The sequence below is a fragment of the Salmo trutta genome, chromosome 15 (genome assembly GCF_901001165.1).
Source record: "Salmo trutta chromosome 15, fSalTru1.1, whole genome shotgun sequence".
NCBI classification, from domain to species: Eukaryota; Metazoa; Chordata; class Actinopteri; order Salmoniformes; family Salmonidae; genus Salmo; species Salmo trutta.
This window is the reverse complement of record NC_042971.1, coordinates 29,912,535-29,936,874: the sequence shown is the minus strand read 5'-3', so window position 1 is coordinate 29,936,874 and position 24,340 is coordinate 29,912,535. Positions and strand designations below refer to the sequence as shown.

Below are 24,340 nucleotides of genomic sequence, written 5' to 3'. Positions count from 1 at the left end.
TCCTTGCTCTGGCCAAACGCTATGTCACACCCACAGACGTTAGTTTCTTCTCCGCAATGAGTCTGGATCTGAGTACCTCCCTGATGGGTTGGGACAGAGCTAGAACACATATGGGTAAATTCGTCATTGGCTTTGATACTCTGATTGGTTAGAGACGATCCATTCGCTGATTACTTTGTTTTGTACAATGCCCCTTGTGCCCCTCATCACCACAAACGACTTCAAAGATTAAAGTATGTATCAAACGACAGAGCAGTGGAAGAATTTAGTGTGAGTTGTCCAATTAAATCAAATTGTATTGTTCGCATACACATATTTGGCAGATGTTATTGCGGGTGTAGCGGGATGCTTATTTTCCTAGCTCCAATAGTGCAGTCACTAATGCCTAACAATGCATGCAAATCCAAAAAATAAACAGAAAGGAATTAAGAAACATTGAAATATTACAACGAGCAATGTCAGAGTCCGGAATATAAATATATATGTATATGATGGTGTGTATAGACATTATAGACAGTATATGAATAGAAAACGGGTGTATATCAGTAGTTATAAATGACCAGCCTTGACTAGAATACAGTATATACATATGAAATGGGTAAAATGTTTTCCACATTTTGTTACGTTACAGCCTTATTCGAAAATGTATTATATTAAAAAAAGATCCTCAGCAATCTACACACAATACCCCAAAATGACAAAGTGAAAAAAGTTTTAACAAATGTATTCTAAGTAATAAACAGAAATACTTTATTTACATAAATATTCAGAGCCTTTACTACGAGACTCAAAATTGAGCTCAGGTGCATCCTGTTTCCATTGATCATTAAAAAATATATATATTTCACCTTTATTTAACCAGGTAGGCCAGTTGAGAACAAGTTCTCATTTACAACTGCGATCTGGCCATGTCACGTCCTGACCAGTATAGAGGATATTTTGTTATTGTAGTTTGGTCAGGACGTGGCAGAGGGTAGTTTATTTATGTATTATGGGGTTTTTGGTCACTGGTCTATGTTTGTATTTCTATGTGTATATTCTAGGGTAGTTTTTCTATGTGTAGGTTGGGTGCTGGACTATCAATTGGAGGCAGGTGTTTCTAGTTGCCTCTGATTGGGAGTCCTATAAATAGGTGTGTGTTTTGTTTGTCACTTGTGGGTAGTTGTTTGAGAGCACTGCTTTTGTTGAGCCTGCGTCTCTGTTCCTGTCGTTAGTTTGTTTATTGTTTTTCCGTGGTGTTCTCATTGTTATAATAAATATGTTGAGCACGCAACCCGCTGCGCCTTGGTCCCATTCGCTCTTCCACGACAGCTATGACAGGCCAAGATAAAGCAAAGCAGTGCAATAAAAAACAACAACACAGAGTTACACATGGGATAAACAAACGTACAGTCAAAAACACAATAGAAAAATCTATGTACAGTGTGTGCAAATGTAGTAAGGTTAGGGAGGTAAGGCAATAAATAGGCCATAGTGGTGAAATAATTACAATTTAGCATTAACACTGGAGTGATAGATATGCAGATGATGATGTGTAAGTAGAGATACTGGTGTGCAAAAGAGCAAAAAATAAATAATATGGGGATGAGGTAGTTGGGTGTGCTATTTACAGATGGGCTGTGTACAGGTACAGTGATTGGTAAGATGCTCTGACAGCTGATGCTTAAAGTTAGTGAGGGAGATATAAGTCTCCAACTTCAGTGATTTTTGCAATTTGTTCCAGTCATTGGCAGCAGAGAACTGGAAGGAAAGGTGGCCAAAGCAGGTGTTGGCTTTGGGGATGACCAGTGAAATATACCTGCTGGAGCGCGCGCTACGTTGCTATGGAGACCAGTGAGCTGAGATAAGGCGGTGCTTTACCTAGCAAAGACTTATAGATGACCTGGAGCCAGTGGGTTTGGCGACGAATATGTAGTGAGGACCAGCCAACGAGAGCATACAAGTCACAGTGCTGGGTAGTATATGGGGCTTTGGTGACAAAATGGATGACACTGTGATAGACTACATCCAATTTGCTGAGTAGAGTGTTGGAGGCTCTACTCAGTAGAGTGTTGGAGGCTATTTTGTAAATTACATCGCCAAAGTCAAGAATCGGTAAGATAGTCAGTTTTACGAGGGTATGATTGGCAGCATGAGTGAAGGAGTCTTTGTTTGGAAATAGAAAGCCAATTCTAGATTTAATTTTGGATTGGAAATGCTTAATGTGAGTCTGGAAGGAGAGTTTACAGTCTAACCAGACACCTAGGTATTTGTAGTTGTCCACATATTCTAAGTCAGAACCGTCCAGAGCAGTGATGCTAGGAGGGCAGGTGCGGGCAGCAATCGGTTGGAGAGCATGCATTTAGTTTTACTAGGATTTAAGAGCAGTCGCAGGCCATGTAAGGAGTGTTGTATGGCATTGAAGCTCATTTGGAGGTTTGTTAACACAGTGTCCAACAAGGGCCAGATGTATACAGAATGGTGTCGTCTGCGTAGAGGTGGATCAGAGAATCACCAGAAGCAAGAGCGACATCATTGATATATACAGAGAAAAGAGTAGGCCCGAGAATTGAACCCTGTGGCACCCCATAGAGACTGCCAGAGGTTCGGACAACAGGCCCTCCGATTTGACACACTGAACTCTATCTGAGAAGTAGTTGGTGAACCAGGCGAGGCAGTCATTTGAGAAACCAAGGCTATTGAGTCTGCCGATAAGAATGTGGTGATTGACAGAGTCTTGGCCAGGTCAATGAAAACGGCTGAACAGTACTGTCTTTTATCTATGGTGGTTATGATATCGTTTAGGACCTTGAGCGTGGCTGAGGTGCACCCATGACCAGCTCGGAAACCAGATTACATAGTGGAGAAGGTACAGTGGGATTCTAAATGGTCGGTGATCTGTTTGTTGACTTGGCTTTCGAAGACTTTAGAAAGGCAGGGCAGGATGGGTATAAGTCTGTAACAGTTTGGGTCTAGAGTGTCTCCCCCTTTGAAGAGGGGGATGACCGCAGCAGCTTTCCAATCTTTAGGGATCTCAGACAATACGAAAGAGAGGTTGAACAGGCTCGTAATAGGGGTTGCATTATCCTTGAGATGTTTCTACAACTTGATTTGCGTCCACCTGTGGTAAATTTAATTGATTGTACATGATTTGGAAAGGCACACATCTGTCTGTATAAAGTCGCACAGTTGACAGTGCATGTCAGAGCAAAAACCAAGCCATGAAGTCGAAGGAATTGTCTGTAGAGCTCCGAGACAGGATTGTGTAGAGCTCCGAGACAGGATTGTGTCGAGGCACAGATCTGGGGAAGGGTACCAAAAATGTCTGCACCATTGAAGGTCCCCAAGAACACAGTGGCCTCTATCTTTCGCCAAAGGAAGACGTTTGGAACCACCAACACTCTTCCTGGCCGCCAGGCCAAACTGAGCAATCTGGGGAGAAGGGCCTTGGTCAGGGAGGTGACCAAGTATCCGATGGTCACTCTGACAGAGCTCTAGAGATCCTCTGTGGAGATGGGAGAAACTTCCAGAAGGACAACGATCTCTGCAGCACTCCACCAATCAGGCCTTGGTGGTAGAGTAGACAGACACTCCTCTGTAAAAGGCACATGACAGCCCGCTTGCAGTTTGCCAAAAGGCACCTAAAGACTCTCAGACCATTTGAAACAAGATTTTCTAGTCTGAGGAATCCAAGATTGAAGTCTTTGGCCTGAATGCCAAGCGTCACGTCTGGAGGAAACCTGGCACCATCCCTACGGTGAAACACGGTGGTGGCAGCGTCATGCTGTGGGCATGTTTTTCAGCCTAAGAGACTGGGGGACTAGTCAAGATCGAGGCAAAGATGAACAGAGCTAAGTACAGAGAGATCCTTGATGAAAACATGCTCCAGAGCACTCAGTTCCTCAGACTGGTGCCAAGTTTCACCTTCCAACAAGACAATGACCCTAAGCACACAGCCAAGACACTGCAGGAGTGTTTTTCGGACAAGTCTCTGAATGTCCTTGAGTGGCCCAGCCAGAGCCCGGACTTGAACCCGATCAAACATCTTTGGAGGGACCTGAAAATAGCTGTGCAGCAACGCTCCCCATCCAACCTGTCAGAGCTTGAGAGGATCTGCAGAAAAGAATGGGAGAACCTCCACAAATACAGTTGTGCCAAGCTTGTAGCGTCATACCCAAGAAAACTCGACGCTGTAATTGCTGCCAAAGGTGGTTCAACAAAGTACTGAGTAGAGAATCTGAACACTTATGTTAATGTGATATTTCAATTTTTTTTTATTTGTAATACATTTGCAAAAATGTCAAACTATTTTTGCTTTGTCATTATTGGGTATTGTGTGTAGAAAAAACGATTTAATCATTTTTAGCATAAGGCTGTAACGTAACAAAATGTGGAAAAAGTCAAGGGGTCTTAATACTTTCTGAAGGCACTGTATATGACATGTACTGTCCATAATGTCTATACATCCCATCATATACATATATATTTATATTCTGGACTCTGATATTGCTCATCCTAATATTTGTATATTTCTTAATTCCATTATTTTACTTTAGATTTGCGTGTTTTGTATTGTTAGATGTAACTGCACTGTTGGAGCTAGGAACATAAGCATTTTGCTGCACCCGGAAGAACACCTGCTAAATATGTGTATGCGACCAATAACATTTGATTTGATTTGACTGAGCATTTCAAATCCATAATTCAAGCTTCAAGAAAACTCAATGCACCCCCACTGCATCAGTGACAAAGATCACTATTAGTGACTGTGACTCAGTAACTTACCCCACTTTCTGATGTCACTGAGAAGCTTTTCCTCCTTGGCTATTTCTCAGTCTCAATCATTTTCAACAGACCAACTTTGTTGTGTATTTGATTGTAGAAATGATGCAATGAACATAAATTCTCACATTCCTGTAAGCAAATTAATTTCAAGTGGAGGCTTTCCACATGGATACAGCTAAACTGTGTTTTGGTCTTAAAGCAGAATATCAAGTGAGGCAAAAATCTCATATTCATTGAAGAAATAAATCATTAATCTTCTATGCTTTGGTGAGCTCAGCCAGAGTTAACAATATCCTGAGTTTTAAACAGTGAAATTGGCAGCTAAAAAAACAAATAATTTCACTTGAGACAGATGGAAAATAGTGAATCCTTATAAAACCTCCATGCTCTTTTGGCCTCAGACAATTGGAGTTAACAGTGGGGTTTGTGGTTTGTTGTCCTGTCTGTGCTATGCAAATGTCTTCCATGACGACATTTTTGAATTCCTCCTGAGCTCCATAGCTAAAGGTTGCTGGTGGCTGTTGGAGTCATCTTGAAGGAGCCTTTTGTGTCGTTTTGGGAACAAAATGAAGGGAGCCCCAATAACAGGCCACAGAATCTCTTCATCATTTTTCTAATTTGGTCCAGAGCGATGCATAGTAAAAAAACCACTGGACACGCCATTAGTTCCTGACCATTGGGGCTGGCCCTTTAAATGGAATACTTCTCAATGCATCATTTCTAATTGTCCTTCAGTTTGGGGGTTATTGCCATATATGGATGCTTACTTAAATGCAAAATTGATTTTTGCTTAATTGAAGCCTTAGTCTGCGGAACTGTCACTATTAATTACTGTGCATATATGAATGCTCTTGCTTGTGGTATGAAGATTGATGAAAGTGTAAGCAATAGCCTGAATTTAGTCCTGAGTTTGGTTTTTAAACAACTTTAAAGGGCTGATATGTGAAGCAAGCAAAATTGGACACTCATGCCAAGTCATCAACTGAATGCTCCCAGTGTGACAAAGCCACAAGCGTAGCCATGCTGTCCATGTGTAACATGAGCAAGGCTCTTGACCAGGAATTCAGTCCGCGGTTTGCCAGATGTGGAAAGTCACATTGGTTTTGGGAATGTGGCCTATAAGTATTTTTTTTAACACCAACTTTTATTTATCCTGTTTAACACATCTTTACTTAACCATCACATGAAAGTAGATTTGAGACTGGCTGAGTTGCTCTTAGTATTATGTGCCCTCAGCTTTATTTAGCCTGGCTGAGAACATCTTTTCATACATTCAATATGTAGCATAGACTTACTGGCTGAAGTTCACACCACGGAACAAGTTTTGTTCTTAAGTAACTGGCCGTCAAACATGTATGTACTGTATATACACCCTTGTTCCTTCCTGTGTTTCTAACCCCCAATGACTATGTTGTTTCTCACAGTTTCATACTTTCCCCTTTGACTAATCCCCTTGCTGTTGCTTTCTCTGCTCAAACCCAATGAGACAAAGTGTTCCAGCTCACTACATTTCAATCTCAGTGTGTAGAGCATTTCATGCAGAGTGAGGTTAGCCTTGAAGATCTGTTGTTGCTTGACAAATGTTTGATTAACTATAAATTCTGGGAAGGCTCAGTTGGGCAGATTTGGAAACATCAATCTCTAAATAGCTAAATAAATAAGTACTTTTCAACTGTTATGCCAACGTTAAACTCCTGTTTATCAAGATGTTATAAGTGGGTTGATACACCAGTATTACTGGAATACTATTTTAAACATGACACGCCATCATCACAGTCTGCTATTGTTTTAGTTAATCAATTAACCTTTTTTTGTGTGTGCTGAGCTGTACATCCTCAGGGTCCTGATGCCATGTTTGCCTCCAGTTTCAGGAGCTGCAGGTGGACAGAGAGATCCTGCTGACCTCCAACCGGAGCTTGGCCGAAGAGAGCATCGCCAGGCGACCCCGCCTCAACAACGGAAAACTCCAGCTGGCCGAGAAATACAAGGAGCTGGCCAATCTGGCAACCATCTGTTGGGAAAAGCAGAGCCGGCTCGGTGAGTCTACATGTGCCCAAGAGAGACAGAGGAGAAAGGAAGAGAAGACTGTCTTTGTTTCTTTTCTGTTATCAGATGTTCAGGGAATAATGCTGTCCACCATGAGTCAGGATTAAGAATATACACAGACATCTGGATAACAATTTATGTAAATATATGTCTTATTGTCTGTGTGTGGTGTGATCATAGACCAGGGCATGAGGTTTTGATGAGCTGTTCTAGCAAACTATTTTTTATGTAAGCTGCAAATGGTTTATTAATAACATTCAAACAACCCCAGGGCGTGTGCCTTTGTGTCGGTGGAAACACATCACAGAGCAACAAGGTCCCATAACAACACACCCTAATGTCCACTGTGTTTCATTTATGAGGCAGCGATGAACAGTGTCACAACCTCTTGTGTGGATTGTTATCCCATATGACTGGTTGACTGGGTGAAATCTGCTGGCATTGTTGGGATCCAAACCATGGTCCACCCCTCTCCCATCCCGTCCCCCTCATGGGTGTGAGGGTTGGAGCCAGAGGTGGGGGTGTAGCAGAGCTATCGTATCCCCATAGGTGAGCTCAGGCCAAGGGGTTCCCACCTGGCTGTTTCACCCCACTTTCAACACTAGCCAAGAATAACCACTGGAGCAGGTATGAAATAGAAGTCCTGCTCCACATAAGCCTGTTTCACCTCCTAAACAGTGAACAGGGTCGCTCCTCTACTAAGGGAGCTGTTTTTTTTATATTCCATTTGGCCAAAATGATGAAATATTATTGTGTTCCTCCCTGTTAAAATCTAATTTTATTAGTGTCACGCCCTGACCTGAGAGAGACGTTTTTCTCTGTTTGGTTAGGTCAGGGTGTGACATGGGGTGGGCATTCTGTGTTGTATGTCTATGTTTTCTTTTCTTTGATTGGCCGAGTATGGTTTCCAATCAGAGGCAGCTGTCATTCGTTGTCTCTGATTGGGAATCATACTTAGGCAGCCCTTTTTCCCACAGTCAGTTGTGGGATCTTGTCTTTGTGTTGCATGTGTTTGCACGCCTAGCGTTTCGTTCGGTTTATTGTTTTTGTTGGTTCTCATTTATAAATAAATATGATGAACCCAACTCACACTGCGCCTTGGTCAACTCCTAACGACGAACGTCACAATTAGTCACATGCGCCGAATACAACAGGTATTAGACCTTACAGTGAAATGCTTACTTACGAGTCCCCAACCAACAATACAGTTAAAAAAAATTATATGAGTAAGAATAATAAATAAAAGTAACAAGTAATTCAAAAGCAGCAGTAAAATAACAATAGGTAGCAGAGAGAACAGTCTACGACTAGTGTGACTGGAGTTTTAGGGCCTTCCTCTGACACCGCCTGTTGTAGAGGTCCTGGATGGCAGGAAGCTTGTCCCCAGTGATGTACTGAGCTGTACGCACTACCCTCTATAGTGCCTTGCGGTCGGAGGCCGAGCAGCTATACCTGGCAATGATGCAACCAGTCAGGATTATCTTGATGGTGCAGCTGTAGAACCTTTTGAGGATCTGAGGACCCATGCCAAATCTTTTCAGTCTCCTGAGGGGGAATAGGTCACGACTGTCTTTGTGTGCTTGGACCATGTTAGTTTGTTGGTGATGTGGACACTAAGGAACTTGAAGCTCTCAACCTGCTCCACTACAGCCCCGTCGATGAAATGTTTTCTTCTTGGCTGTGTAAGAAACTGACTGACTGTCAGACAGACTTACACATCTCAGAGTCGCTGAACCAAGGAATATGTTAATCAAATAGACAATAAAAATATAAACAGAATACAGTATAAAATCATTTTTCATAGATATGGTACTGTTCATGCATCTTGTTTCGCTACCGACCCACAAGGCCAAAGGGAACGGCAGAAACCTCAGCACCCAAAGAAGAGCATTCACTCTAACCTCATCGGGCTGAGTAATTGCATGGTTTAGTCCGCAGTGGCCCTCATTGTCTTACCTCGTGCTAGGTAAGAGACAAAGGGGCACTTATTGAAGCAGTTCTGCCGAGACTTGAGAGAGAAAGCTTCAGTCTCGCTTTCTTGTTTTAAGCGGTAATCTCAGACTGAACTCCTCTCAGAATCTTCAACACCCCGGTTTCGGCACACTGAGAATTCATGATTTAGATTATGAAAATTTAGGGGGAGCACAAAAAAACTAACAAGGTCTAGATTAGCTTTAAGTCTCCCAGGTGCATCAATTTATGCAGTCGATATGAGGACAAGCATAGGAATGAGATTGCAGCACTTCCCCATCCTACTTCCATTCAATCCCGACCCACATTCTCCTACAGCCTCAGCCAGTGTTCTAGCATTCAAAGCAGACAAGGAGATGTGAGTTATATGTTGACTTTCAACCCCCCCTCTCCCCTCCCCACCATTGTACAGTCCAAGTGGCAGTGGTGGAACAAGTACCAAATTTTCATAGTTGAGTAAAAGTAAAGATATCTTAAAAGAAAATGACACAAGTAAAAGTGAAAGTCACCCAGTCAAATACTACTTGAGTAAAAGTCTAAATGTATTTGGTTTTAAATGTACTTAACTATCAAAAGTAATAGTATAAATCATAAAATATTTCATATATTAAGCAAACCAGACAACCCGATTTTCTAGTTTTTTAAAATTTACAGATAGCCAGGGGCACAGTTCAACACACAAAATTCACAAACAAAGTATTTGTGTTAAGTGAGTCTGCCAGATCAGAGGCACTAGGGATGACCAGGGATGTTCTCTTGATAAGTGTGCGAATTGGACAATTCCTGTCCTGCTAAGCATTCAAAATGTAACGAGTACTTTTGGGTGCCAGGGAAAATGAGTAAAAGGAGTAAAAAGTACATACATTTTTTTTTCGGAATGTAGTGGAGTAAAAGTCAAAGTTGTCAAAAATATAAATAGTAAAGTAAAGTGCAGATACCCCAAAACCTACTTAAGTACTTTACACCATTGCCAAGTGGTGCAGCAAATCTATTTGTAAGGCCTTTTGCCTGCTGCTATCAGGTAGTTCAAAGACAAGGGAAAGTTTCACATGACTGTAGAGAACTGTTTCCAAAAGCCTCTGAAGGCAGGTGGCCCACTCCTCAGGCTCGGTTTTCTCTGCTGTAACTGTGTGCAAGCTCACCAGCTAATGGTCATGGTAAATATTGAGCGCATCAATGCCAGCAGGAAACTGAACAGTTGTCAGGGGATTTTGGGAGGTGGAAAGGGGCCTTGTCTTTGCTTAGCAGAGTCATGCTGTTGACAGGACAATAGTAGAGCTGCACCAGTAGAGTATGTGAGAACTCTTAGCTTTAGCAGAGCAGCAGCCGCTCAGTAGAGGAAGCTTTAAACCCCTCTTCCTGAATCCTGAGCCTCATGGGTGAAACTCAGAAAAATGTTACTCTTCATGAGTCGGGCTGAAGCAGGTGCTGTTCAGCTCCACGTGTTTAAATCAGTTAACTATTTTGATGTTAGACCAGTGGTTCTTAACCTTGTTGGAGGTACTGACCCCCACCAGTTTCATATGCGCATTCACCGAACCCTTCTTAATTGGAAAAATGACTCTCTTCACCTTGAATTCAGCGAGCGTTGTGTTCTTGTATTGTCCATCTCCATGCAGCTTAAGGAAGTGTTCTCTTAGTTTTGCCGGTGCTAGACTAGAATTGCTCAACTTGGCATTGCAAATCATGCAGTTAGGACGCTGACTCTCATCACGTTCCGTTATACATGTGAATCCATATTGTACATATTCGTCCGACCACTTTCTTTTTTTGCTCGACATAGTATGAAGGGATTAAAATATTAAGAAAGAAATCACACGACGTACCATCACGACAGTCACAATTCGACTACTGAGCGCACCAAATTCCCTGCAGCACAGATAGGCCAAGCGATGTTGCGTGATCACCTGCAGCCAATGATGGCCAAGCGGGGCGTGTCATCACGAATCATATGAGTCGGGTGTGTGTCTTGACCTCCGCCGAACCCCTGAGACTGACTCACCGAACCCCTGGGGTTCGATCGAACCCAGTTTAAGAACCACTGTGTTAGACAAACTTATCCATATTATGTACAGATAGGAAATCTCAAAACCAGCAGATTTAAACTGAACCTTGTGTACAACCTGCATGTTTTGTAGCCCGTCGTTTCTCCCCTTTTCTCCCTTTCTACAGCCTTAGCAGCTGTCCAATGATGGAAGGAGGGTGGAATGTTCACCTTCCTGCCACCACGCGCACACGCACACACACACACACACACACACACACACACACATACACACAGTACCAACACTCCAGCTGCACCAGCAACGCAGGATGGGTGGGAGTCCTTCCTTCCTCCACAAAACATCTGATTCTCATTTGGCCTGACGACGGGGAAAAGACGGGGAAAAATTGTGAAAAAAAGGAAGAATTCCTGAGGCAAGCAATCGCAGAGGATTTAGAGTCTAACTGTTAGACTGTGTTTTGGCTCAAGGTAAAGACCTATTGAGTAATGCAGCTTGCTTAGAGATGGAAGACATTGAAGGGATAATCCAACCCCAGAAATAAAAATCATGAAACTCCTGTCAATTTGGTGAAAGCCAATGTTCTATCAGTGGGTAAAATAATTGTTTCCCCCATGATTTAAATTCCATGTGGTCCGTCTGCGAAATCAGGAAATTGTGTAGGAGCGCATCATAGCTACATGGTTCTCGTTATAGTAGATAGGGGATAACACACTATAACATTTCATAACGCTTTTAAAACAATTGCCTGCACTTTAGATCACCAAATCAGCCAATAGATGGTATGTGCATACCCGTCTAGAACACAGCCATCCATTTATATCATCATGACAAAGTATACAGTGCCTTGCAAAAGTATTCATCCCCCTTGGCATTTTTCCTATTTTGTTGCATTACAACCTGTAATTTAAATTGATTTTATTTGGATTTCATGTAATGGACATACACAAAATAGTCAAAATTGGTGAAGTGAAATGAAGAAAAAAAACGTGTTTAAAATAATAAAAAATAAAAAAACGGAAAGTGTTGCGTGCACATATATTCACCCCCTTTGCTATGAAGCCCCTAAGTAAGATCTGGTGCAACTAATTACCTTCAGAAGTCACATAATTAGTTAAATAAAGTCCACCTGTGTGCAATCTAAGTGTCACATGATCTCAGTATATATACACCTGTTCTGAAAGGCCCCACAGTCTGCAACACCACTAAGCAAGCGGCACCATGAAGACCAAGGTGCTCTCCAAACAGGTCAAGGACAAAGTTGGGCAGAAGTACAGATCAGGGTTGGGTTATAAAAAAATATCAGAAACTTCTAACATCCCATGGAATGCCATTAAATCCATTGTTAAAAAATTGAAAGAATATAGCACCACAACAAACCTGCCAAGAGAGTGCCGCCCACCAAAACTCACTGACCAGGCAAGGAGGGCATTAATCAGAGAGGCAACAAAGAGACTAAAGATAACCCTGAAGGAGCTGCAAAGCTCCACAGCGGAGATTTGAGTATCTTGTCATAGGACCACTTTAAGCTGTACAGTCCACAGAGCTGGGCTTTACGGAAAAGTGGCCAGAAAAAAGCCATTGCTTAAAGAAAAAAATAAGCAAACACGTTTGGTGTTCGCAAAAAGGCATGTGGGAGACTCCCCAAACATATGGAAGAAGGTACTCTGGTCAGATGAGACAAAAATGTAGCTTTTTGGCCATCTAGGAAAACGCTATGTCTGGCGCAAACCCACCACCTCTCATCACCCCGAGAACCCCATCCCCACAGTGAAGCATGGTGATGGCAGCATCATGCTGTGAGGATGTTTTTCATCGGCAGGGACTTGGAAACTGGTCAGAATTAAAGGAATGATGGATGGCGCTAAATACAGGGACATTTTTGAGGGAAACCTGTTTGTCTTCCAGAGATTTGAGACTGGGACGGAGGTTCACTTTCCAGCAGGACAATGACCCTAAGCATACTGCTAAAGCAACACTCGAGTGGTTTAAGGGGAAACATTTTAATGTCTTGGAATGGCCTAGTCAAAGCCCAAACCTCAATCCAATTGAGAATCTGTGTTATGACTTAAAAATTGCTGTACACCAGCAGAACCCATCCAACTTGAAGGAGCTGGAGCAGTTTTGCCTTGAAGAATGGGCAAAAATCCCAGTGGCTAGATGTGCCAAGCTTATAGAGACATACCCCAAGAGACTTGCAGCTGTAATTTCTGCAAAAGGTGGCTCTACAAAGTATTGACTTTGGGGGGGGGGGGGGAATAGTTATGCATGCTCAAGTTATTTTTTTTGGTCATATTTCTTGTTTGTTTTACAAAAAAAAATATTTAGCATCTTCAAATTGGTAGGCATGTAGTGTAAATCAAATGATACAAACCCCCCCAAAAAATCAAATTTAATTCCAGGCTGTAAGGCAACAAAATAGGAAAATGCCAAGGGGGTGAATACTTTCGCAAGCCACTGTATACAGTACTTCGCTTAGATGTGCTCAATCTAAACGGTGTACCAAATTATTCAGCTCAGTTTCTCCTTCTCGCAATGCTACTTGAAGATGAAAACACACATTTTCCCTGTGTGTCTGTTAGGTGGTGGGCTGAAGCCAAAAAACGTGAAGTTGATTGATCCCCGTCGAGGGAGGAGCTTTTTTTTTTTTATATGACAGTAAAACACTCTTATGATGAATGTGGCATTTTATTGGCACCTTCAATTCGTGCAAATTTGCTCAAAATAAGTATATTTCAAAACTGTCTGCTCAGGAAAATTTGCCAAACTGCTTAACTTGGAACCAATCAGAACTCCCGTACATACCACTTCTGATGTAAACACAGCCTCTTGTGAAAATGTGAGCTGCTGTCTGATGAAGAGGACAGATATAGTTAGCTCCCAAAGACTTAAATAAGATTAATATCTGTTTTTGAGTACACTTGAAATATGCAGCATGCAATACGATTTGTCCTGATTGTATGAAGAGATAACTCTGTTGACCATTTAGCCAATTTATTGAAAGCTAGCCAATGTTACAGTTTGACTAGCCTAGCCAGATACTGTAAATGACAATTTGTCTTTCATTAGCTATCTCTCTGTCAGTGAATAACATTTACAAATCATGTTTTGGCATGATTATATGTCTCATTCTAAGTAACTAGCTGCAGGTTTAAAGAAACATTCAATCATATACTTTGCATAGAAACCAGGGGTGAAAGTAGATTTAATTTCTTCCTGGTATGGGGACCTCGTGTGCACACGCTTTATTTTGTTATGGGCTTAATCATTGAAAGACATATAGAATCCCTATTAATTTAATAGGATCTCTATGGACCTAATAGTAAAGATTTGTTGTTTACCTGATGTTTTCATCTGATTGTCAAACAATTAGGCTACTTCAAAAGGCTCATGTAGGGTACCTGTGCACGTTGTTCAGGGACGGCGGAAAGAATGCAGGAAAATGTGTTTTTAAGACTCATTTAGCTATTTATATGCTTATATTTTCTGACATGTGGTAAGCTATTTGTTAGTCAACTTGTCTATATATAAGGGCACAAGGCGAGACCCAGATGCAGATGGTTTGAGTCTTGATATTTATTAAACAATCCGAAAGTGGTTGGCAAGAGAATGGTCATGGACAGGCAAAAGGTCAAAACCAGTTCAGAGTCCAGGAGGTACAGAGTGGCAGGCAGAATGGTCAGGCAGGCGGGTACGGAGTCCAGAAAACAGGCAAGGGTCAAAAACTGTGAGGACTAGCAAAAGAGAATAGAAGCAGGAGTACGGGAAAACCGCTGGTTGACTTGAAAGACATACAAAACGAACTGGCACAGAGAGACAGGGATATAAACACCAGGGAAATAAGCGACACCTGGAAGGGGGTGGAGACAATCACAAGACAGGTGAAACAGATCAGGGTGTGACACTATAATTAGATACATGCAGCTTCTCTTCTGTCATTACTTGATGCTTGTCTAGAATACTACATAAAGCCTTGCTCACCAGAATGGCATAAATCGATAGAAAGATCAATGCATCGTCAACAATCTAATTGACATCGGTAAAGATTTCTCTTTCATTTCTGCTTCTCTCAGACACAGGAGAGCTGAGTAGATCATGTGAGACAAAAGTGAGAGACAAGAATTAAACAAATAAATCACAGCTAGAGTTGGGCGGTATCCAGACTAAGGGCAAACCAGATATGATGGCAGATCGCTGCAGAATGCTGTGGTAGCCATGCTGGTTAAGTGTGCCTTGAATTCTAAATAAATCACAGACAGTGTCACCAGCAAAGCAACCCCACACCATCACACCTCCTCCTCCATGCTTCACGGTGGGAACCACACATAATCCGTTCACCTACTCTGCGTCTCACAAAGAAACAGCGGTTGGAGCCAAAATTCTCAAATTTGGACTCATCAGAACAAAGGACAAATTTCCACTGGTCTAATGTCCATTGCTCATGTTTCTTGGCCCAAGCAAGTCTCTTCTTCTTATTGGTGTCCTTTAGTAGTGGTTTCTGTGAAGCAATTCTACCATGAAGCCCTGATTCACACAGTCTCCTCTGAACAGTTGATGTTGAGATGTGTCTGTTACTTGAACTCTGAAGCATTTATGTTCCTGATTGACTGACCTTCATGTCTTAAAGTAATGATGGACTGTCGTTTCCCTTTTCTTATTTGAGCTGTTCTTGCCATAATATGGACTTGGTCTTTTACCAAATAGGGCTATCTTCTGTATACCCCCCTACCTTGTCACAACACAACTGATTAGCTCAAACACATTAAGAAGGAAAGAAATTCCACAAATCAACTTTTAACAAGGCTCACCTGTTAATTGAAATGCATTCGAGGTAACTACCTCATGACGCTGGTTGAGAGAATGCCAAGAGTGTGCAAAGCTGTCATCAAGGCAAAGGGTGGCTACTTTGATGAATCTCAAATATAAAATATATTTTGATTTGTTTAACACTTTTTTGGTTACTACATGATTCCATATGTGTTATTTCATAGTTTTGATGTCTTCACTATTATTCTACAATGTAGGAAATAGTAAAAATAAAGAAAACCCCTTGAATGAGGTGTGTCCAAACTTTTGACTGGTACTGTATATTGGAAGGAGCTACCGAATGCCATTTTTGGTGAGTTTGGACATTTACAAGTGAATGTGAACAAGAGACATTGTGCAAATTAACAAGGTTTTGCTGCATGCTTGTCTGATGGAAGAACAGTACTGGCTCTGGTTCAGCATGTGTACACGCTGTGTCTGTGTGGAGTCTGGAGTTGCTAGGGCAACAGGCCTGCCTGCTCTGCTCGGAAAAGAGGGGGGGAGCAGATGGGCCGAGAATGGAAAGGAGAAAAAAACGCAAGAAAATCAAGATAGCATTGGCAGCTGTACAGATTTCTCAAACATAGCAGAAAGCTAACACTATATCATGCCCCATCTGCTTATTAATTCAGCCACTTACTTAGATAACTAGCAAGTTAAACTTAGGAGTCACGTTAACGGTGAATTCAGCATTTTTCACGCAGAGAAAAAAGATAAAACGCACAATAAATATCTTGCTTAAATGCAGATCTAAAATGGTTTTTATTAAGCAAAACATTAGGAAATGTAGCTGGCTACATTCTTTCTATGATAAACTTTGCAAATATTATGGCCATGCATTGTTTTTGCAAAAAATACCTTGCTTTTTTTGTAAGCTTGTTTACTTGTGTGGCTTCCAGCTAAATAGCTTTGCACTTCTTTTGTCATCTGATGAAAATGTAGCTATTTTCTGCTGAATTTGTTGCACTAATATATATACTGTAAAGGAAAAATATAATTGCACTCCCTGATCACTCTATTGAAGCAAAAAAACAGTGTTGACGTGCCATTTAAAATGTGACCCGTCAATACACAGCTGGACTCACCTGCTCCCGCTTTCTCCTGTTGTGCTATTTACAAACAAACACGTGACTGGCTCAACAGTGCGCGGGAACTATGGTAAGTTTCATAATGTCAAATAATGTGACAGGTTAAATGAAGAACGTGATCTGCCTTATCTCCTATCTACTTAAAATCTAGCTACAAATATAAAAATGTATTGAAAAACTTCAAAGGAATAGTTAACGGTATTGGCGGTATTGAAAAACCATCTTGTGGTTATTTCCAAATACCTAATATATGGTATACATGGTATATTGCCGAAGCCTTATCACAGAAAAGGAATGTAGTTTGTGAGCTTGAAAATGAACATCCTGACATTCTGAGTCAGGGTGCTCTGCAATCATCCTACTATTGACAGGGATAATGACAGGAATGAAATGAGTGGGTCCTGCCTTGATGACTGTATTAGATTTACACTACTTGTCCTATAGATTTTTTAATTATTACTTGGAATAAACTGATAGCTAGTCCTTGTTCCGGAATGACATGCTAGCTAGTAGGGCTGGGAATTGCCACGATATGTATTGCGATTCTCATGATTCTATAGGTATTGTGATTCGATACTGTGATTTTTTGGCGATTCGACAAGAGAGCTATGAGAAAACAAGTTTTGATCAGTAATGTAAATAAAAGTGCTAGCTCCCCAATACTGGAGTTTTGGTGCAGGTACCACCACCTAGTGCAAAGATAATATTGCGATATTGGCGATCACATTATCTGTATCTCACTTAGAACACAGTAAGCTAGCTACATTACATTATTATAGTTGCTGTGTTCTAAGTTGGGAGTCATTTTACAGCTTGAATGGATGGTATCACATTTCTATAACTAAATAGTTAGATTACAAATCAATAAAAAATACTTTACCTGATAGCAGTTTGTCGGACGAAGATCTGTCTCGAGATGTCACCAGCTGTCTACGACCTTAGATACAGATAACGTGATTGGCAGACGAGATCAACAGAGATCTCGTACCATGTATAGTGTATAGTACACGCGTTATCTGGTTTACGGTTTAGTACTCAGCAGCGTTTTCCTGTCCAGCTAGCGAACATGAAAGTAAGTTTTCCGAGAATTGGCATTGCCAACAAACAGAAATGTGTTCAAAATAAATAAATATACACAATATGTAAAAATCAGCTCCTCCCTCGACAAAGATCAATCACCTCAACAAAGATCGATCATCTCGACAGAGATCGATCAAAGAAAAAATATGAAGGGACCCCCCCAGGTGGGTAAAAGAATCAGGTGATTACAAATGCAAATGTGAAAAGAAGGACCTAGACAAACGAAGTCCACTTTGAGTGACCATGACGTGCAAGGCCTTTAATGGCCGCTCATACACCCACATCTTTAGACTGATTGGAAGCCAGCTACTTTAGTGTGAAGGTGTGAGATCGCACAGTGCCTGGTGGAAGAGTCAGAAATGTCTCAGTTTCATTTTGGTATGGGTGTTGGTAGGGGTAGTTATCTAAGTTGGATTAAGGCTATTGAACTCCCCTTACACTACTCTTTACCACATGGGGGGAGAATGGGGCCCTTTGCAGGCTTTAGTACTCGATCCCCCTGACAATCAAACCACAACTGCCAGCTAGACAAAGACAGCCCTCACTTATATGTAACAAATGGAAAACAGATTTTCTTAGCATTGCACATTCCAATGGGAATTGTGTACCCATAGTTTTGTGCAATTTAGCAAAGATCACAATGAGACTCATATTCAGGGGTTTTATATGATCTAAAAATTTCTTTTTTAAATTCTATACATTTATTTGCATTTTTAATATAAGGGGTGATATTGAGGTCACATTGGACTAGTTTTTCATTTCTATAAATAGTTTAGGCCATGTTATCCGTGGAGGCTCCTCAGAGAAGGAAGGGGAGGACTATCCTCAGTGAATTTTATAAAAATAAATAATAGTTCAACATTAAAAAAGTTATCCTTTTTAGATAAAAGTATACTAAATATATTCATGTCACCAAATCATTTATTAAAATACACTGTTTTTCAATGAAGGCCTACACTAGCCTCAGCAGCACTCTGTAGGGTAGCACAGTGTTGTAGCCGGAAGACAGCTAGCTTCTGTCCTCCTCTGGGTACATTGACTTCAATACAACACCTAGGAGGCACATGGTTCTCACCCCATTCCATAGACTTACAAAGTAATTATGACAACTTCCGGAGGATGTCCTCCAACCTATCAGAGCTCTTGCAGCATGAACTGGCATGTTGTCCACCCAATCAAAGGATCAGAAAATGTATCTAGTACTGAATGCATAAGCTACAATTAGCACTGCAGTGCATCAAATGTGGTGAGTAGTTGACTCAAAGAGAGAGAAAGACAATAGTTGAACAGTTTTGAACAAATTCATTTATTCCAAAATTAAGGAAAAGCGAGCGAGAGAGAAAGCTATTTTTGGTTGTATTTTTTTACAACTTTCACTTAGCTAGCAAATGCAGATAGCTAGTTTAGCCTAGTCAAACACCCGGCTCAAACAGAGCAGGGTGCTGTGTTAGCTAGCTAGCTATGGCTATCCAACACTGGAACTCTTCCAAGTCAAGGTAAGCTTTTGGTTTGATTCATTTATTGCAATCGGGCCTGCCTGTGTAACTGCTAAACTGCTTATGCAGCTAGCTAGTTCAGCCTAGTCAAACACCTGACTCAAACAGAGAGGGGTGCTATGTTAACTAGCTGGCTATCGCTATCCAACACTGGAACTTTTCTAAGTCAAGGTAAGCTTTTGGTTTTATAAATGTATTGCCACCAGGGCCCTCCAGTTTAACTGCTAAACTGCTTTCTGACTGTACACAGTACTGCATGATTGTAGCGGGTTTACTAACATGGTAGTTCTAGTAGTTCTAGTTGACTATGACACGACAACGATGTAGGCTGTGTGTAGCAGTTAGCGGTCATGATATGAAGTTTTGGCTTGGAAAGGTTTTTTCGCCTGGTCACAGACAGCTGATGTGTTGTGCACTAAAGTCCACAAGCAAAGGGAGAAGGTGAGAGAAGGAGAAGGCATAAATTGTTGCGAGAAGAAATTATATATACAACGAGCAAAGTGATCATGCTGTCTTTATGTGGTTGCTATGAAAGTGAACTGTTTGCTTGTGATCAGGGGTGTATTCATTCCGCCGATTCTGTTAACGTTTCTTAAATGGAAGCAAAAGGAACGAAACGGCGATAAACATACCTGAATTTGTCCAATAGAAACTCTCATTTGCAACTGTTGGGCTAATGATTACACCCTAGATCAGCTAGATGCAGGCAAGAGTGTGCGAGGCTGTATTGAATGTGTCACTGTCGGTCTGTCTGTCACCTTGATTACTCAAAATTCTTTCAACCTGTGGACCTACGTTTTAAACTTTCATTCATAGGTTAGATTGTAGCAACCTCATGATGGATACCAGGAAAAGTCATGTATCATGTAGTAGCCTGAACCTATCGATGTTACATTGAGCTGGGTGAATGGAATATGAATGACAGTCATCCAATATTCTGTAATCATCCTCCCTCATCTTAAACGGCACCACTGCAAGTTATATAGACTCAAGAGCACTGGAAAGCACAGCCCAAGAAGCGAAAAGACTATCAGCATACATTAAGGTAAAGGGTGATAAACACACACACACATGCGCGTGTGAGCGGCCTCCATTATCTCACACAGTATGTAGGCCTTAAAGTTGTCATAAAGAGATTGCGAAATAGAGCTTATGAAATAATTTGCTCAATATCTCATATTTTTGGAGGAACTGTAAGGAGAAAATAAAAGTCCCAACAAATGTGATATAGTATTGAGCTGTTAAAGCGCACATTGTAGGACGTTATCTAGAAACAAAATCCTCCACCTTTCAACTAGCCCGTAGGTGTAATCTATCTTGCTGGATTTGTCTAAAGAATGCTTTTCATGTTATTTTTAGCTGCTGTGGAGAAACAACTATGTCGTTAGCTGCTGAAGGCACTGGCTGCTAACTGTGTTGCTGTTGTCAGACTGTGGTAAAGTAAAGATGAAGCCACAGAGTTACTACACAGCGTCAGTCTGGAGAGCAAGCACTATGCTCTAACCTCTGCTCGCACACTGTCTCTTTTGATCTGAGAAACCATTCTGTACAAATGACATTACACAAGATGCTGGTGTGCATTTTCTCTGCCTCATCTACATCCTAAAAGATTTTTGGGAAGTCTCTACCAAACTTGTCATAGGGAGGAATAGATGATGTCAGCACAGTGTATTGTGTTATAAAAAGCTTTGAGGAGACAGGGTGACACATTCAGGAAACATGCGTCTCTTTGTGTGAAGCCCATCAAGCTCATTTTATCATCCCCAGTCAAGCGGAGCAGCACCAGTCAGCAGTATTTATCTCCACAGACCAAATAACACCCACTGTTATTGACAGGAAGTGTGTGTGTGTGTGTGTGTGTCTGTGTCTGTGTCTGTGTGTGTGTGTGTGTGTGTGTGTGTGTGTGTGTGTGAGGGGGCTTTCGTTTCGCTGTCTGAAGTGGCCTTGGAGCTTGCGTGCTTTGTCTTTTTCATCCTGACCTAATTTGAGAGAGAAGACATGTTGGGCTCTTTAGGCATCTAAACTGGGCCAGGGTCCTGCAGGGTTATAATTTACTGCTGAACCACTGGCTGATTCTGAACATTCAAATATTCCAAGCCCTGCGAGGCCCCATCTGTGATATTATGACTTATTTGCGTGGCATCAGTATGAGCTGATAGGTACAGTACATTACCATTGGAAAATATGAGATTCCTTTGGACACATGGCCTTATATTGGTGTCTAGCTGCGGTGCTTCAGGCATACCAGTCAGCAGAAATTCTATCTAATAGCCATTGATGAGACAATGTTAGCTGCAGTTCAATCATGAAATTGGTCTTCTTTCTGTTGGCTTGCTTGGAGACCTTTATACTAAATGCTTTACTGAAAGAGTTGTCCAAGGAAGTGTTTGGAAGGATGCTGTAGTTTTCAAAGGATTTCACAAAATGTTCAGTATACTGCATTCTCTTTTTCAAATGTCTTATTAATAACCAGTTCATATACAGATTAACATGGGCTTGTTTCTACTGTGGTCAGTGTTTTGTCAATAAAATCCGTCACCAGATCTACCACTTCAGTGCGGCGGCCAGGTTTGGGGAGTAACGGATTACAAAAAACGGTATATGTAATCCATTACGTTACCAGCAACAATATTGTAGTCAGATTACAGATACTTTTGAAAAACTAGATGGTTACTTCAAGGATTACTTTTAAATTCAGAAAGGATGTTTAAGAGAAAAAAAAATCTTTGACACTTCTCTGTTTTCTCAATGATATTCAAATCAGCACTGAAAAAAGCCACAAGTTTAAGTTTGTTCCACCTGAATGAGTCTGTGTCACAAGTTTCTTCATCTTCCGATGATATAGAGAAATCGTCGTCTAAGAACGTGGACCAATACGCAGTAGAGTTGGTGCTCATCATCTTAATTTATTAAATGACATTGAACACGAGAAAACAAGAAAACAACAAGAACGACGAATGACAGTTTTGCAGGCTATATAAAACGCAGTGCAAAATCAATCTCCCACAAAAGACAAACACACCCTCATATGGGACTCTCAATCAAAGGCAAATAGACAACACCTGCCTTCAATTGAGAGTCCCAACCCCAATGAACCCAAACATAGAAACAGACACACTAGACTAAACATAGAATACATGAAAATCAAACAGTGCCCAAAACCCCCGGAATACCTAAATCAACTGCCCTACAACAAACACACCACCCCTAACCACATAAAACAAATACCCTCTGCCACGTCCTGACCAAACTACAATACCAATTAACCCTTATACTGGCCAGGACGCGACAGTCTGACCACAAGTCAGAGACCACTATGATGACACACCAAATGGGTTTGATGGATCACGGGAAAAGAGCAGGAATAGGCTTTTCTAGGCTACAGTCCAAGCTATGTCTTCCAATGGTGCGACTGCTGTCTGCATCCAAAGATTATCCAACTTGAATAAACACTTGGAGGTAAGGCTGACAGCAGTGGTTGTAGTCTACAGTGATACGGATATCACTTATTGTTGATATCTACATAGCGCATTGATGTGAATCACACTGCTGCTCTCTCGTCTCTCGTAGCTATTTGCACCTTACGGATTGTGGTTATTGTGGATGGCTGTTCACAAATCTAAATGTGTATTTGAACCCAATAATGGTTGCATTCAAGAAGTTTAACCTGCCTATCAATCATTGTTTTTGAAACCAGTGGACAGTTTGCGGATCTAAGCCTATGGAACAAAAGTTGGGCTTTTATTGCTCAATAAATTAGATTGAGCAATAAAAGCCCAACTTTTATTCCATAGGCTTGGACTGTCCACTGGTTTCAAAAACAATGATTGATAGGCAGGTTAAACTTCTTGAATTCAACCACTATTGTTCAAAAGTTTGGGGTCACTTAGAAATGTCCTTGTTTTTGAAAGACAAACACATTTTTTGTCCATTAAAATAACATCAAATTAATCAGAAATACAGTGTAGATATTGTTAATGTTGTAAATGACTATTGTAGCTGGAAACGGCAGATTTTTTTATGGAATTTCTACATAGGCATACAGAGGCCCATTATCAGCAACCATCACTCCTGTGTTCCAATGGCACATTGTGTGAGCTAATCCAAGTTTATCATTTTAAAAGGCTAATTGATCATTAGAAAACCCTTTTGCAACTATGTTAGCACAGCTGAAAACTGTTGTTCTGATTAAAGAAACAATAAAGCTGTCCTTCTTTAGACTAGTTGAGTATCTGGAGCATCAGCATTTGTGGGTTCGATTACAGGCTCAAAATGGCCAGAAACAAAGACCTTTCTTCTGAAACTCGGCAGTCTATTCTTGTTCTGAGAAATGAAGGGTATTCCATGCGAGAAATTGCCAAGAAACTGAAGATCTCGTACAACGCTGTATACTACTCCCTTCACAGAACAGAGCAAACTGGCTCTAACCAGAATAGAAAGATGAGTGGGAGGCCCTGCTGCACAACTGAGCAAGAGGACAAGTACATTAGAATGTCTAGTTTGAGAAACAGATGCCTCACAAGTCCTCAACTGGCAGCTTCATTAAATAGTACCGCAAAAACCCAGTTTCAACGTCAACAGTGAAGAGGCGACTTCAGGATGCTGGCCTTCTAGGCAGAGTTGCAAAGAAAAAGCCATATCTCAGACTGGCCAATAAAAATAAAAGATTAAGATGGGAAAAAGAACACAGACACTGGACAGAGGAACTCTGCCTAGAAGGCCAGCATCCCGGAGTCGCCTCTTCACTGTTGACGTTGAGACTGGTGTTTTGCGGGTACTATTTAATGAAGCTGCCAGTTGAGGACTTGTGAGGCATCTGTTTCTCAAACTAGACATTCTAATGGTGAGCGTCACTGCACAGCTATTTTCAGGTCTCTCCTGAGATGTTAGATCGGGTTCGAGTCTGGGCTCTGGCTGGGCCACTCATAGACATTCAGAGACTTGTACCGAAGCCGCTCCTGCGTTGTCTTGGTTGTGTGCTTAGGGTTGTTGTCCTGTTGGAAGGTGAACCTCCGCCCCATTCTGAAGTCCTGAGCGCTCTGGAGCAGGTTTTCATCAAGGATCTCTCTGTACTTTGCTTCGTTCA

The 24,340-nt window shown here is 41.3% G+C and overlaps 1 protein-coding gene across 1 annotated transcript in view; it reads left to right on the top strand.

Moving 5' to 3' along the window:
• Positions 1-24,340, top strand: part of LOC115148774 (vacuolar protein sorting-associated protein 37D) — a 53,022-nt gene that overhangs the window by 9,301 nt on the left and 19,381 nt on the right. Inside the window, exon 2 of the mRNA XM_029690994.1 lies at positions 6,630-6,801. Coding sequence (XP_029546854.1) covers positions 6,630-6,801 — 172 coding nt within the window. The remainder of the gene's footprint in view (positions 1-6,629; positions 6,802-24,340) is intronic.